This window comes from Daktulosphaira vitifoliae, unplaced genomic scaffold (assembly GCF_025091365.1).
Source record: "Daktulosphaira vitifoliae isolate Bord-2020 unplaced genomic scaffold, ASM2509136v1 Scaffold_2, whole genome shotgun sequence".
NCBI lineage: Eukaryota > Metazoa > Arthropoda > Insecta > Hemiptera > Phylloxeridae > Daktulosphaira > Daktulosphaira vitifoliae.
Genome location: NW_026099573.1, coordinates 25,035,977 through 25,050,691, shown reverse-complemented (window position 1 = coordinate 25,050,691; position 14,715 = coordinate 25,035,977). Strand labels below are relative to the sequence as shown.

General features: G+C 22.7%; 1 protein-coding gene across 4 annotated transcripts; it reads left to right on the top strand.

The window, feature by feature from the left end:
• Window positions 1–605: 605 nt before the first annotated feature.
• Window positions 606–14,029, top strand: LOC126897673 (glucose-6-phosphate exchanger SLC37A2). 4 transcript variants are annotated; one of them, XM_050671444.1, is made up of 14 exons: window positions 606–1,291; window positions 2,909–3,078; window positions 4,051–4,129; window positions 4,673–4,808; window positions 5,070–5,151; window positions 5,219–5,436; window positions 6,547–6,639; window positions 10,552–10,641; window positions 11,376–11,471; window positions 12,502–12,592; window positions 12,655–12,803; window positions 12,867–13,068; window positions 13,181–13,281; window positions 13,341–14,029. In XM_050671444.1, the coding sequence occupies exons 1-14, from the start codon at window positions 1,182–1,184 to the stop codon at window positions 13,383–13,385; spliced, it is 1,662 nt and encodes a 553-aa protein (XP_050527401.1). In that variant the 5' UTR covers window positions 606–1,181; the 3' UTR covers window positions 13,386–14,029. The 4 variants fall into 4 exon arrangements, with proteins under 4 accessions (XP_050527401.1, XP_050527403.1, XP_050527402.1 ...); XM_050671446.1 differs by lacking the exon at window positions 6,547–6,639; XM_050671445.1 differs by lacking the exon at window positions 10,552–10,641.
• Window positions 14,030–14,715: the final 686 nt, after the last annotated feature.

The window sequence follows — 14,715 nt, the reverse complement described above, 5'->3', positions numbered from 1 at the left end:
CTAAGCCCATTGTACTCAACTGGTCAAAAACCAGTTAAGTGTTGAACAGTACAAATTATTACTACCACTAATTTTAATAGGTATACTTTTTGTTTATTAAAAGGTGTATTCTTTAGAGCTTAATTATTTTCACGGTCATGTTTTTATGGAGATAATAATTAACTACAATTATAATAATTATTATTATCTAGAACAACACAAATAAAAATAAAAAACTACGATCGTCTAACTTTGATATCGTACACACTGTAATTACAATATTATTGTACTCTGTACAATCATTACATCAACATAAATAATAATATCTCACCCCTAAACTAACCATTAAGGTAGAAAAATACTATAATTTATTTTAGAAGCTTTTTGATAGTTAGGAGGTCGTAGGTTAAAACGCTGTATCATATATTATTTCTTAATTAAATTATAACCCATTTCTATACAAATTGTCAATTTGCACGTGCGTATAGGTTTTACCACACAATAATTGGCGATAAGAGACGGCGGTGTAGAACAGTAAAAAAAGAAAGACGCGACGGCTCGCAATTCATTTATTTGATTCTCCCTCCACTGGGACGACTATCCTCCCGCATTTCTGCGACCGGTACTACTAGAGCAGTTAGTTGGCGACCACCGTTGTAGTTGCAACCGTTACCGTCGTGTTGCGCATTACCGTGACACTATCACGTTTAGCGCACCGATACACGTTTATTAAACCGTCGCCGCTGATACGATTCGTTGACTACTGATAACGACACCGTGCTTCCCACATGATGACAAATTAGGAACTTGTCCGATACTCGTTTAAACGGCCTGAAAGTTTTAACTTTTTTTTTAACAATTATTATTTTTTAATTATTTTTTAAGTTTTTTTTACACAGTGTATAATTTTTATTGTAAATACTACCACTTAATCTAACCGTAGTAATTTTATCTATTACATTTATACTATGATTTTATTGGAATAGTAAAATAATTATTTCTACTAGTTTTAAATGATTATTTTGTCAAGTATAACTGTCTAACTTTCACTGCTAATTGAGTATCCAAGAACTAGAAGGAAAAATTATGGTGTTATTTAAAGTTTCGCGTTGTCGTTTTAGTTGATTGAAAATAAACTTACATTATTGACAAATACCTAAAACTACTGTTAAATATACTTGTTTTATTATCAAAAATCAAATATGTCTTCTACATCGCCAGTTAGTACAGATGCTCCTTTTGGAGTGCAAATATTACAGAAATTATCTTCTAAATACCCTTGTATGAATCAAATAACTGACAGAAATAATTTGTAAGTACTATTAAAGTATACATTTTTTATAGTTAATCTAGATCTCATAAATTGTTAAGATTTAATTATATTCTTATATATTACAGTATGAATATAGTTATATTTATTTATTTATGCAATTTATCTCTGTATTTTTTGATTAGGTAATATTTAAAATAATAACAATTTTAAATTTGTTGTATTTCATTAAAAAGTCAATATACCTTTATTTTCAATTGTTTTTTAATGAATTAATAATCATAATATTATTAATTAATAATTTATATTAAAAATTGAAATAGTTAAGTAAAAAAGTTTGATGAACTACAATCTTGAATAAATAATCCAGCTATTTATCTTTAGATAAAAATTTATTAAATCAAACCACTGTTAAAATTTGTATTTTCAATGAAAAGTAGTTTATACAGTTGAGAATATTTGAATCCTTCTTTATTTATAAATAATTTGGCTGTTATGTTATCTAAAATTAACTTAACAATTTTAATTCGAAATTAAATAGTTTATTTAAATATCAAGTTCAACAAATATTCTTATATTATTGCTCATTATATAAAAAAAGTTTTATCTAGTAAAATATTAATGGTTAGATAATACAAGGTTTCTTTATATCACCTAAATTGATATATTTTATTGTATTGGAAAATATTATTTTGGATGACTGAATGAAATTACTCTGTAATTTATTATTTTTTCATACATTAAAGAAAGTGTTGTTAATAATAGTATTTTTAAATAATAATATACTAAAAACAGATACAATTTATTGTATTTGTAATAGTAAATATGGAAAATGTTTAATACTTTCATCATTATTACTATAAATGAAGCTAGTATATGGAAGATCAGTTTAAAAAGTCATATAACTGAAAAATATATGATTTTCAGTATATAATGGCATATGGTAATACATATATTTTCAATATTCTACTAGGTCAGAAGTATTTATCTATTTTTGATTGATGTATGATGAAAATTTCACTATTTATAATACAACATTTTACTGCTCAATTATAATTAGAAGTGTTGGTTAAATCAATTTAATTAATCATGCAATTCAATTAGAAATTTTTTTTAAATGTTAATATTTTTAAAAGGATTTATTGAAAAATCTGATATTTCTAGTTGTAACACATTGTCAATGGAAATGTGAAATGTAATTTGAAAATAAGATTATATTTAGAATTGCTACAAACAAAAAATTTTCATTGAACTTAAAATTTTATTTTGTAATTATTTTATATTTAATTTCTTACTATATATTCTGCTATGAAACAAACAAAAAATATTCAATGAATATAGAAGTAGCTATGATAATTAAAATTTTATTGAATTTATTTAGTAGCTCCATAGTTAGTGGTTAGTAATACTAGATAATGAACATTTTCCAAAATAAATTTAAGTTTATATTAACCAACTAATAGGATATTTAGCACTTGAAATTTGATGAAAAATGTAATATATTAGTGATTTATAGTTCGGGATTACTATATCAAGTGATGTACATAATAGTGTACAATAGAGTTATAATATATACTTTCATGACAATAACAATAATATTTTGTTACAATTTCTATTTTTACTAATAAAATAGAAATAATTATCTATTTTGATTTTTAGGTATAAATATAGTGTTTTGTTTCTAACATTCATTACATATGTTGCTTATCATGCTTCAAGAAAGCCAATTAGTGTTGTTAAAATTGTTTTATATCAAAACTGTTCTGAAATTACTCCTCCAGCTGGTATTAATACTACCGATCCAGACTGGTGTAATTGGTTACCATTTAGTAAGTTTTAAATTATATAGTATAACCTTGATTATCCAGTGTAATAAAGGGGAGGGATTACACAGACTAAGGGAATAATGTCTTGGAGACACATTATTGTAGTGGCTTAGCGTTCTCCAAAAAATGTTTTTATTGCTCCATAAAAAGACTCATGAGCAAAAAAAACAAATGGTCTATGATCAATTTACAATCTTAAATTCATTAACCATAGTGACCCTAGTTGTCCTTTAGACAATGGCTCAGGTGGCAATTGCATTCTTGGCCACACGGCCAGTAAGCTCCCGCACATAAATAAATGTAAGATAATGTTAAAATATTTTTTTTTACAATAAATTACCCACATATATAAATGTATAACATTAAATGTGTAACGGGAGAGTCACTTAATTTAGAACACTTAGGAGTTTCCTAAAAGAGCAATCCAAATTATAAATGTAGAACAGCACTTAAGTCCATATAGTAAAATTCCATAATTCCCTCCTTAATTCATGAATATTTATTATAAAATGAATATAAAGAGTTTTACTTTTACAAAGTCTAAAAAAAAGTAACATTTAAGTAATAATTATTATATCTTTTATTGGCCTAAACATATTATACCTTAGATTTACACAGATGTAGTACAATTTTAACTGATATTAATATTTATTGTCCAAAATATAGTGATAGTCTAATTTAGGTGACCTACTCTTCATATGTGAGTATATTATTATATGAAAGTATCAGCACTTAAAATATGAAACTAATAGGAACCTAATATTTATAAAACAATATGTGTAAAACATTTATTTTAGTGCACACAAATATTCAAGTAATGTGCACATTTAATTGAGAACACGGATAATTGAGACACTGTTAATCAAAATTCTACTTTATTTTAAATAACATAAATAAATAATTTTATATTTATAAACCGTTGTAAGTATGAATAAATACTATTATTATTTTAATATATTATTGAACAATTTTTAGATGAAGAGAATCACACAGCTTTATTTGGTACTTTAGATTCAGCGTTTCTTTTTGCATATGCTATTTCAATGTTTTTCAGGTACTAGATTTTATTATTAGAAATAATATTTTTTAATTGCTATCAACTTAACCAACCTTATATTGTTTTTATTTTAAGAAATTATAAAATTCAGTTAATTTGTGTAAAAAATTATTTTAATAATATACAACTTTTTAATTTGATCTTACATAATTTCTTTTCAAAAATTAAACAATTTTCAATCATTAAATCCGAATTCAAATAATTATAAAATAATATTATCCTTATACTATATTATCACAAAAAAATATTGTTTCAATTTCATTTATATGAAAAAATCGCATTGGTTAATGATTACATTTTTGATTAATTTACCTTATTCTTTACCAGTTTCTTTATTTTTTTAAGTTACATTATACATTTATCATTAAGATTAAGTTACATTATTTTAAATTTAAATAATAAAAGAATTAGAATATCAAATATTTATAATTTTTTTACTAAAATTATTATGTTTATTAAATGAAACTTTGGTATCTAATAATAATAATAATAATAATACTATTTATTTGATGTTATGTTTATTATAATTACTTTTTTTAGTGGATTAATTGGTGAGCGAGTTAATATACGAATTTTCTTAACCGTTGGAATGATTATGTCTGGTGTTGCATGTTCAATGTTTGGATTAGCTCACTATTACAACATTCATTCTATGTGGTATTTTATTGCTGTTCAGGTATGTTAAAGAAAATTTGAAAAAGTTATGTGTATACAAATTAAATTTATTGTATTAAAAGTAATGAAATTGTATACTAACTTATAATATATTTGCTTAAAATTGAATTTATTATTATATTATAGTATTATATGTTTAAATTGGTTCCCCTTAATATGAATAAATGAAAAAGGGACATTTTGAATAGAATAGTTTTGTAACTATTCTATTGTTATTTAATTTTATTATTAAAGATTTATTTATTTTTTTAAATAATTTTAGATATTTGGTGGCATTTCACAAACAACTGGTTGGCCAGGTGTTGTAACAGCTATGGGTAATTGGTTTGGCAAAGGAAATCGAGGTAAGATTTTTTTTTATTCCATTAATTTAATTAAATATTGTAGAAACATAAAATATAAATGTTTCAGGATTTATTTTTGGTATTTGGAATTCACATACATCAATTGGAAATATAGTTGGTACATTATTAGCTAGTTTTTATGTTGAATCTAACTGGGGATTGTCATTTATTGTTCCGGGTGTGTTGATATTTTCTTGTGGAATATTGAACTATTTGTTTCTTGTTGCCCATCCAACAGATGTAAATTGTACACATATGAAAGAAACCACTCAAAACGAACATAAGGTAACACTTATTAATTATTTATTTTAATATATATTTGTAAAGTATTATTTTAGTAACATGGAAGGAAAACAAAAAAATAATAATTACTTTAAATTATCTACTAAAATTAATTAGTCTAGTAGAAATTTATAATATTATTCAGTATAACTGATGATTTTCTACATTTTTGTAGTCTGTTTCTTAATTATATTTTTTTCTTTTTGTAATAAAACTATTATAAATTTCCGAGGTTAAATGTTACATTTCAATATTCAACATTAAAGCAGGTTTTAACAATTATTATTTGTCTTCCTATTTGATCTATTGTTATATATGTCCATAAGTTTCATCAAATATCATCATTCTAAAAGATACCAAAATATTTAACAAACTCATTATTTGAATTAGTTTTAAAATTTATTTACAATTGATAAATGTATTCTTAACTGATATTCTTTCTGGAAAATATTTCAGCTTTTGTGAACTTCTAATAGTTTTATGATAATGTGGTCTTAAAAAAAAATGAATATTGAACATTTATCTTAAATTTTGAGAAAAATATTTTTATATAGTTTATTAATAAATAAAGAATATAATTATTGCAGTATTTCTTATCATAAGTTAAACAAAATTTGTGCATTTTAATACCATATAAAAAAAACTTAATTAACTTCTAATTAAATACTCATTTTATCAATACTTAAGTTACTATTAAATATTGTGAATTAGTCTTAATATTGGTTTTAATAGTAACATTGCTTATATTTAATGGTTGAAGTACTTACAAAAATTCCATAATAAAAACTCCACCTTAGTATGGATATATATATATCCATAAAAATAACTTTATATACTTCAACTACTCCTTACATGATAAATATTAATTAATTGATTTTAATTTTGCTTGTAAGTCTCAATAGTTGTATATTATTCTTGAAATTATATTGTTAATGTCTTAGTGATATAATTACGGGTAAATTTTTCATAGTTAATAATTTTATTAACATCATAATTAAAACTTCTAATTAATTTTGTCCTACTAAATTGTATAATTAACAAGTATGTTTTTATTCAAACTATATAACTTATTGCTTGTTGGGCTTTGTTTTTGTCCTTTCATCAAATGATTAGAACTTAGAGAGAAATGGAGTACGAAGACAATCTTTAAGACACGATTGTACAGTAGCTGAAGAGAATGAAATATTAAAAGGCAGTTCAGAAGAGGTATGTTGATGTCATGCTTTCTATATGAGTTTGTTGCTTTTTATCACATTAATGGTGCCTTTTTACTTTTCACTTAATGTTAATTTGAATGCATGATACATCATCAATTGTAGTTGAAATAATAATTACAATATCTAACTCATTTTTTTTTTTTTTTTTTTTAAGATATATAAATTGATTTTTATAAGTGAAATTTATTTCACCAGCTTAAAAATTTATTTTGTTATTGCATTTAAATATTTGTTAAACTTACAATATTTAATATTTATTTTATAATACAACAAGATAAAAAATAATGCTAAAGAAAGTGTTTAAAAATACTGTATTATTTAGTTGTTAAAGCTTATGTGTTTGTTAAGTTTTTTTCACCATTTACAGTTGAATGAATCCATACTTTTGTTATTTATTAAAAACTGATGTTTCGACAAATTTTTTTTTTTAGTCGGGGTAATTGAAATCTGGTAGACACTCATCTTATCAGAAGCTATTGAAAATTAAAAATTTTTGTAAATAGAAAAAATATTAAGTTCAAAAAACTACGATAATATGTAGTTAAATATTTTTTTTTTTATTCCTTTAAGGATAAGAATTCTTACTTATAATTTTTTTAAATAAGAACCGCTAATTTGAATATTATAATATTATAAAAAAAAATTACAAACAACTTTCTTCTTAAAAAATTTCCATTTTATACATTATTTTAAGATTTGGATGGCAAATAAAAGGCGATGAAAAAGAAAAAGAGGATATCAAATGAAAACTCATCACTGATTTGGTTTTATGATACTGGTGACAATGCAATCGGTACTATTGCTGCCACCTTAGTTGCAATAATTTGTTCTGATAGCTCAAAAATTATTTATCATGGTAGTTATCAAAAAAAAATTTCACACTGGTTATATTACTGTCACCAAATCAATTATAAATTTTTACTTGACCTCAAAACCTTTAAATATTGTGTAAAACGCAAAAAGTTTAATCAAATAAAAAAAAATTGTAAGAACAAAGTTGTTAGTAATTTTTTTTCTATCATATTATAAAGCTCAAATTAGAGGTTCCTACTAAAAAAAATTGTAAATTAAAATTTTTATCCCTGAAAGGATGAAAAAGAAAATTTAACTACTTATTATTGTAGTATTTTGAACTTAATATTTTTTCTCTTTGCAAAAATTTAAAATTCTCAATAGTTTCTGAGAAGGTGAGTGTATTACCAGATTTTGATCATTTTGTATATTGTATTTATGTATTAAAAAAAAAAAATACTTGAAACAAATAATGTTACTAATTTTATGTTTTGAAATGTCAATTTTTTTTTTTTTTAATGACAATAATATTTTATTGTTGTAATTGTCATTTTATATTAAAAAACTAAAACTGAATGATCTCTTATTAAAATTACTTTAAATATAATGTTCTCTTTCTAAAGAAATTATTTAGTATATTTATAACAAAATAATTAGAATTAATTGTTTATACAAATATTTTTAAACAAGTGTTAAAGGTTACTCAAATTTCTTTTTTTATATTTGTAAAAAAAAAAAAATTATTCAATCCATAGGAATGCTTAAATATTAATTAAATTAAAAATTTGAAGGNTATTCAATCCATAGGAATGCTTAAATATTAATTAAATTAAAAATTTGAAGGCTATAGCACTTGAAATTTATCTCTTAAATTTTTTCTATAAGTGCCTTTAAAATACCCCTCCTACATATTATCAATATATTAAAGTATATATTTTTGAATATTTGAATATTTAAAGTAAAATTTATGTTTTATTTGACTACTTAAATTGCATTCTTTCCATACTATAAAAACTTATTTCGTAAACCATATATGAGCAACATGTTTTCTCAAAAAAATATCTTATATTTTAAGATTTTCATAATTAAGAAATTTTTCTCATACACATTTAAAATACTATATTATGGTACATTTATTTGTATATCAGCTAACTTATAAATGCTATCTTTACTGTAAATTATTCGATATTTTTAATTCTAATTAAAACCTTATGGTGGTCATGGTTATTTGTTGCACTAGATGTATGCAATTTTTCTAAATTGGATCTTGTAATATTTTAGGAACAAATTTAAAGCTATATTTTATTATTACTTGTTTATTTTAGTTTTTATATTTATTACTATTTTAACTAATTAGCTTATAGTTAGCTGAATGTATATCGTCCAAAAAAATATTAAAAAAAGTTTTTATTCCATGAAGCTGGAAATCAACAAACATTTTCTCACGAAATAGCCAGGTATTGTGATAATTGTCTGATTGGTGTTGTCTTATATGCTTTATGCTTTTAAATTAGTAGCAATTGTCTTTAATTATGAAGCTTAGAATGAAATGTTTCAATTCTTATACAATGTATATTTGTATACTATACATTTATATCTAAAGAATGATCTTATTTCTATTGGTTATTATCTGTACTATATTAGTGGTGTTGGAAACAATTCTTTCTTATTTTTTATTTTGTAATCTATTATTTAGTTTTCAATTTTGTTATTATAATTTTGAAGTTATGTCTCTATTGTGTAAATTATTAACATTAAAAAAAAAATTTTTATTTATTATATATCAATTTTTTTTTTGTTACTGAGTTATTTAAATAATATTCCTATGTCTAAAAAGCAAATTATTTAGAAAACAAATTTAAACATTTTTATATTGAAACAGGGTTTAGAATTTTTATCTAAATATTAATCAAATACATTCTCATTATCATTGATTGGGCTGAAAATATATTGCATTCATATTCCACTTGCTCAGAAAAAAATGCATTTATAAAACATTAATTCAATTTTTTTTATAAAACCTTATATTGTGTTTGTCATACAAAATCCAATGAAATATAAACAATATATAAAATATAAATATAAAATTTTATTGATTCTTAGGTTAGAATTAGCTGGTTTAATAAAAAAAAAAGTGTATTTATATTGAATTATTAATTATAAAACATTTTTAAGTAATATTAACTTACTGTTTAATTAAAATTCTAAATTAAAACAAGCTTTGTTATATTTGCTTTTCACGTATAAAAAATAAAGAATTCTATTGTAATTATGTTATGCTTAATTTCGTCCTTGACTTAGATTAAAATATCAATTTATTTTTAATTTTATTGCATATAATTTTTAAATGATTAATTAATCAAAATAAACTTTTTCTTATTTATTGAATTAGTTTTCTAATAAATTATAAATGGTAGTAAATTTTAATGGCAGCTATCATTATTTCTTAATGAAAAAGGGTAAAAATTAAACTAATGAATTGGGAAGTAACTTAATTATTGATAATAAAAAATAGTCTAAGGATGGGTTAGTATTACATACTTTAAATGTCATTGGTTGATATATTAACTAATTATTTGTTGACATAACTTAATTCAATTTCATGCATAATACAATTTTGATATTTTCCTAGCATAGTAATAACTATAAATAATGGTCACACAAATTTAATCTTACATTTTTTCATAGTTCAAATTTTAATAATTAATTGGCCTTTTTATAATGAGCTTAATGATAAATAATCAAGTGCACCTGTCAAGTTGTTTGTGCTATGTATTATGCTTAAATGTAATACACGCACTAAAAATTTAATTAAATTTTTTTTTGGCACGTTATAAATTACTTTTATTAGCATGTAATATTTATTTTATGATATAACATTCTTATCAAATTTAATTTTAATTTATCTGGCGTGGTAATCACTTTTTAGTCATTTAAAAATAATTACTCATTTATATTAATATACATATTCTTAATTCTTAATGAATAGATTATTTTTAATACAGCATGAAAAATAATTAATGTTATCTTGTATTATAAAAAAGTAGTAATAGTAATAATTTATTAATTACAACATTCTGATTGCTTTTGTTATGCTTGTTTTCATTAGAAAAAACCCAGCATCCTCCCGCCTCAAGAGGTGTCTGTACCTCTTGGCGACCTATCACCTAAGGAGTTGTCGTTGTTACCTTCTCACAAGGTAAAGTTTTTTTTTTACAAATAAAGCCTCGGCAACAAGGGCCGTTGGCTACTACATATATGAAATATTCACAGTCTAATTAATAATTGGTAAAGTCTTATTGTTTCTTTTATATTTATATTTTAAATGTATGATCTATTCTTAAATAACTTTCATGTAGTTTTTTCTGCGAGCACTATTATTTTTAGATATTCATTATCGATATTTTTGTACAGTAAGACTCGTTTTTGTAAAATTTATTACAAACTTTCTTTTATACTTCTAAAACAAGACAAATTTTAAGTAGCATTTATTTTTGATTATATAATAATTCTATTATCTATAATAATAGTTCGTAGTATTTTTTGGGAAAACGTGTCTACTGAGTTATTTATTATGTATTTAGATGAAGATCCATTCTACTATACAAACTGTCAGAAAGTAAATGATCATGATACAATAAGCTTTTTTTTATTTATGAAATTGTTTAATACATATTATGTATATATATATATTTATTTTTGTCATTATGTAAGTGCTATAAAATTATTTGAAAAAAATAAGTTTACCACTAATATAAGTAAATTTTAATGGTGAAAGATTATTATAATATTAACTGTTGCCTAGAATAAGTAAGACTAGACTTTGTTATTTAAATATTTGTAAATAAATTTTTTATGTAAAAAAAGGTGATGGTTATTGAGATTTTTTTATTTTGGAAATTTTGTATTAATAAAAAACTTAATTATTTACAGGATGAAACTAAAGAAAGAGCTGAAGGCAGTCCTATTCTATCACCATCTAATAGCTCAAAGAGAGCTGTAGGTTTTATCGGTGCTATAAAAATTCCTGTAAGTTTTTCTTCATTAAATAACTTGTATGTTGTAATATTTTAAGAAATTTTAAATTATTATAGTATACTATATTATATCATTTATGTGAATTTTAAATTTTATCTTAAACTATACTAGAAACTAAATACAAGGAAAGTTTTACACTAAAAAACTGTTGAATAAGATATCTAATATGAATTTATGTTCTAAAAAAACATTTGAGGGGTAATACAAAAACATTCTTTTTTTTTAAAAAAAATCAAAGAAAATTTATTAATTGAGTTTGCTACTTTTATACTATATAATAAGATAAATACTTTTAGGCTCTTATTTTAGCTTCCTAAAAAATTTTCATAGCTCCACTTCTAAAAAAAAATTGATGAAAAATACATAATATCAAAAAAAAACATAATTATTTTAGCCTCCATTTCTTTTAATCAGTACCTATTTTATATGAAATTATCATTCTCCTATGTGTGTAACCTTGATTTTTCAGTATAAAGGTTTATATCACATAGAAATATTTTCCATGTAAAAAATAATTTTTTTCTGCATCTAAAAATAACAAAGTCATTTTATCAATTTTGCACGTAGGTGATTTTTCCCTGTAAATGATATAATATAGGGAAGGATATATTGGTTAAATATTCAAAAAAAATATTATTATATGCTTTAAATGTTAAAATATACTAAGTACATTTAAATATGCAATTTTATGAAAAATATGATTTATTTTACTGATTCCTTATATCTTAAAAATTATATTATGAAAAATAATATGAGTTTCTAGTTGTGATGATAAATTTTATTTTATTTATGCCCAACAATGTTTTTATAATCATTATCTCAGTTCTTCATAATGTGTCAATTTTTTTTAATTTACCAATAATTTTTAAAGTATTCAAATAATAATATTTATTTTAATATTTACTCAAGTGAAGTTTGATTTTTAAAGTTCTAAATATTTTGGCATATTGAGAAAATAATTAATCTAAAATTAAATATTTCAACTATTAAATCTAACCAAAACTTTTGTTGAACTTTTCAGGGTGTAGTAGAATTTTCTATGTGCTTATTTTTTGCAAAACTGGTTAGTTATACGTTCCTTTATTGGCTACCAAACTACATCAAGAATTCTTGTATGTAAATTTAATTATTATATTGTATCATTACTTAAAATTAATACTTGTATTTTTTTCAGCTACATATAGCCCATCTGAAAGTGCTGATTTATCAACACTTTTCGATTTTGGTGGTATTTTTGGTGGAATAGCTGCTGGAATATTTAGTGACATGTTTGGAAAAAGTGCGTGTACTTGTGCGGTTATGCTTTTAATGGCCATACCTGCTGTAAGTTAGAAATTATGTGTTCTTATTGTAATTTTTCACTAACACTGAATTAAATAATTTTAGTTATACACTTATAATTTATTATCATCAATGAATTTGTTCATAAATATTTCACTATTGCTGGTCGCGGGTGCTTTAGTAAATGGACCGTATGCTTTAATTACTACAGCAGTATCAGCTGAACTTGGAACACATAGTTCTTTAAAAGGCAATGCAAAAGCATTAGCCACTGTAACATCAATCATTGACGGGACAGGTTCAATAGGTAAATAAATACCTAGTAAATAACTCAAAACTCAACTAATATACCTAATAATTAATTTAGAATTTTTTTTAATGAAAATTATGAATATAATATACTATTATTTTTAATGTAGGGGCTGCCGTTGGACCCCTGTTAGCTGCTTACATATCAAGTTTATTTGGCTGGACTAGTGTATTTTATATGCTAATGGGATCCAATGTCCTTGCAATTCTTGTAAGTATTTAACAGCAACTTACAATATAACATGATTATTAAGTATTAAATTTCTTTAGTTGCTGACACGATTAGTCAAACGAGAGATTCAAAACATTGCTTAATAGATGTATAAAAAAAACCACATTAAAAAAGACTTACTTGATTACTAATAAATGTAAAATAAAATGTATTTAAAATGTATACTTTTGCACACATATGTTATAAACACATAATATGTTTTGTGTTAATATGTTGTGCACTATTTAGAAATAATGCAAATAGAAATTGATCATCAATTTCATAAAATTACATGTTATTGTGAAAGGGTTTATTATTAGATAATCTATTACAATGTTGATGTACGCATTTGATATTTATTTACATTAAATGTTAAGTTCTTCGTTCCATTTTTATCTTTAGCGCTTTTTGTATCATGTATATTTTTATTACTCTCATTTTACATACCTCTTTTTTCTTTTATGTTAATAATTTTTCTTCCATTTACAAGCAGCTATCAATTTTATTAAAGCTGATTGAACAACAACTAGCTATTGAATGTTTAACATATAAGTTAATTTAAAACTGAATATCTGTGATTTTCTGTAACTTTTCCAAACTGCCTAATTGGAATGAATATTAATAAAAATTGTAATGTTATGCTTTATGTGACATATCATTAAATTAATTTATATAATGACTAGAGTTAAATAAAAATATATATATATTTAGTTATATTTTCAAAATAAACTGTATATTTCATTATTTATTTATGTATTTTTATTATTTGAACTATGAAATTTCATAGTATAGTAGTAAAATAATTTGGAATGATTTGTTCAATAAAAAAAGTAATAAAATTCAAAAAAAGTATATGTTACCTAGTATTAAAGCATTTCAAAATTAATAAGTATTAATGTAACTTCGTTGTTTTCTGTGAAACCAAGTTCAAATGTTTGTAATATAATCAAATATTATTTTTAATATTATATACCAATTAATAAATTGTCTACTTGAATTTTACTATTCAAACATGAATTCACTATTTATTAATAATAGTAATTTTTTATAAAATTAAAAAAAATTCATAATTTTTGTATAATTTAATGACATTTTGGAGTTGGCAATTATTCAGCTTTGATATAGCTGTAGACGTCGTGTGAGGGGCTAGACACTCCATTTTATAAATATGTATCCCCAATGTTGTAATTGTATGTAAATTAAACATGAAAAAATTAGAAAAACACTATTAGCACGATGAGCTCCTTAGTAATAGCCCCTTTTAAATTTTTGCCCTTGGGTTTCAACGTGTCTTAATTCAGGATTGTTATTACTTAACAGAATTGTTATTGTGAAAAAATCACAATAAATTGCTTTCCAAGTCAACAAAGGTTAGTAGAAAACTGTACATATTTTAACAACAATAACATTTATTAAAAACAATCGTGTTATGTA

Coding starts and splice junctions, on each gene's coding strand:
- LOC126897673 (XM_050671444.1), top strand. CDS start 1,182: ATGTCTTCTACATCGCCAGTTAGTACAGATGCTCCTTTTGGAGTGCAA. Junction 4,809..5,069: donor GGTATTTTATTGCTGTTCAG/GTATGTTAAAGA, acceptor AAATAATTTTAG/ATATTTGGTGGCATTTCACA. Junction 5,437..6,546: donor CCACTCAAAACGAACATAAG/GTAACACTTATT, acceptor TCAAATGATTAG/AACTTAGAGAGAAATGGAGT.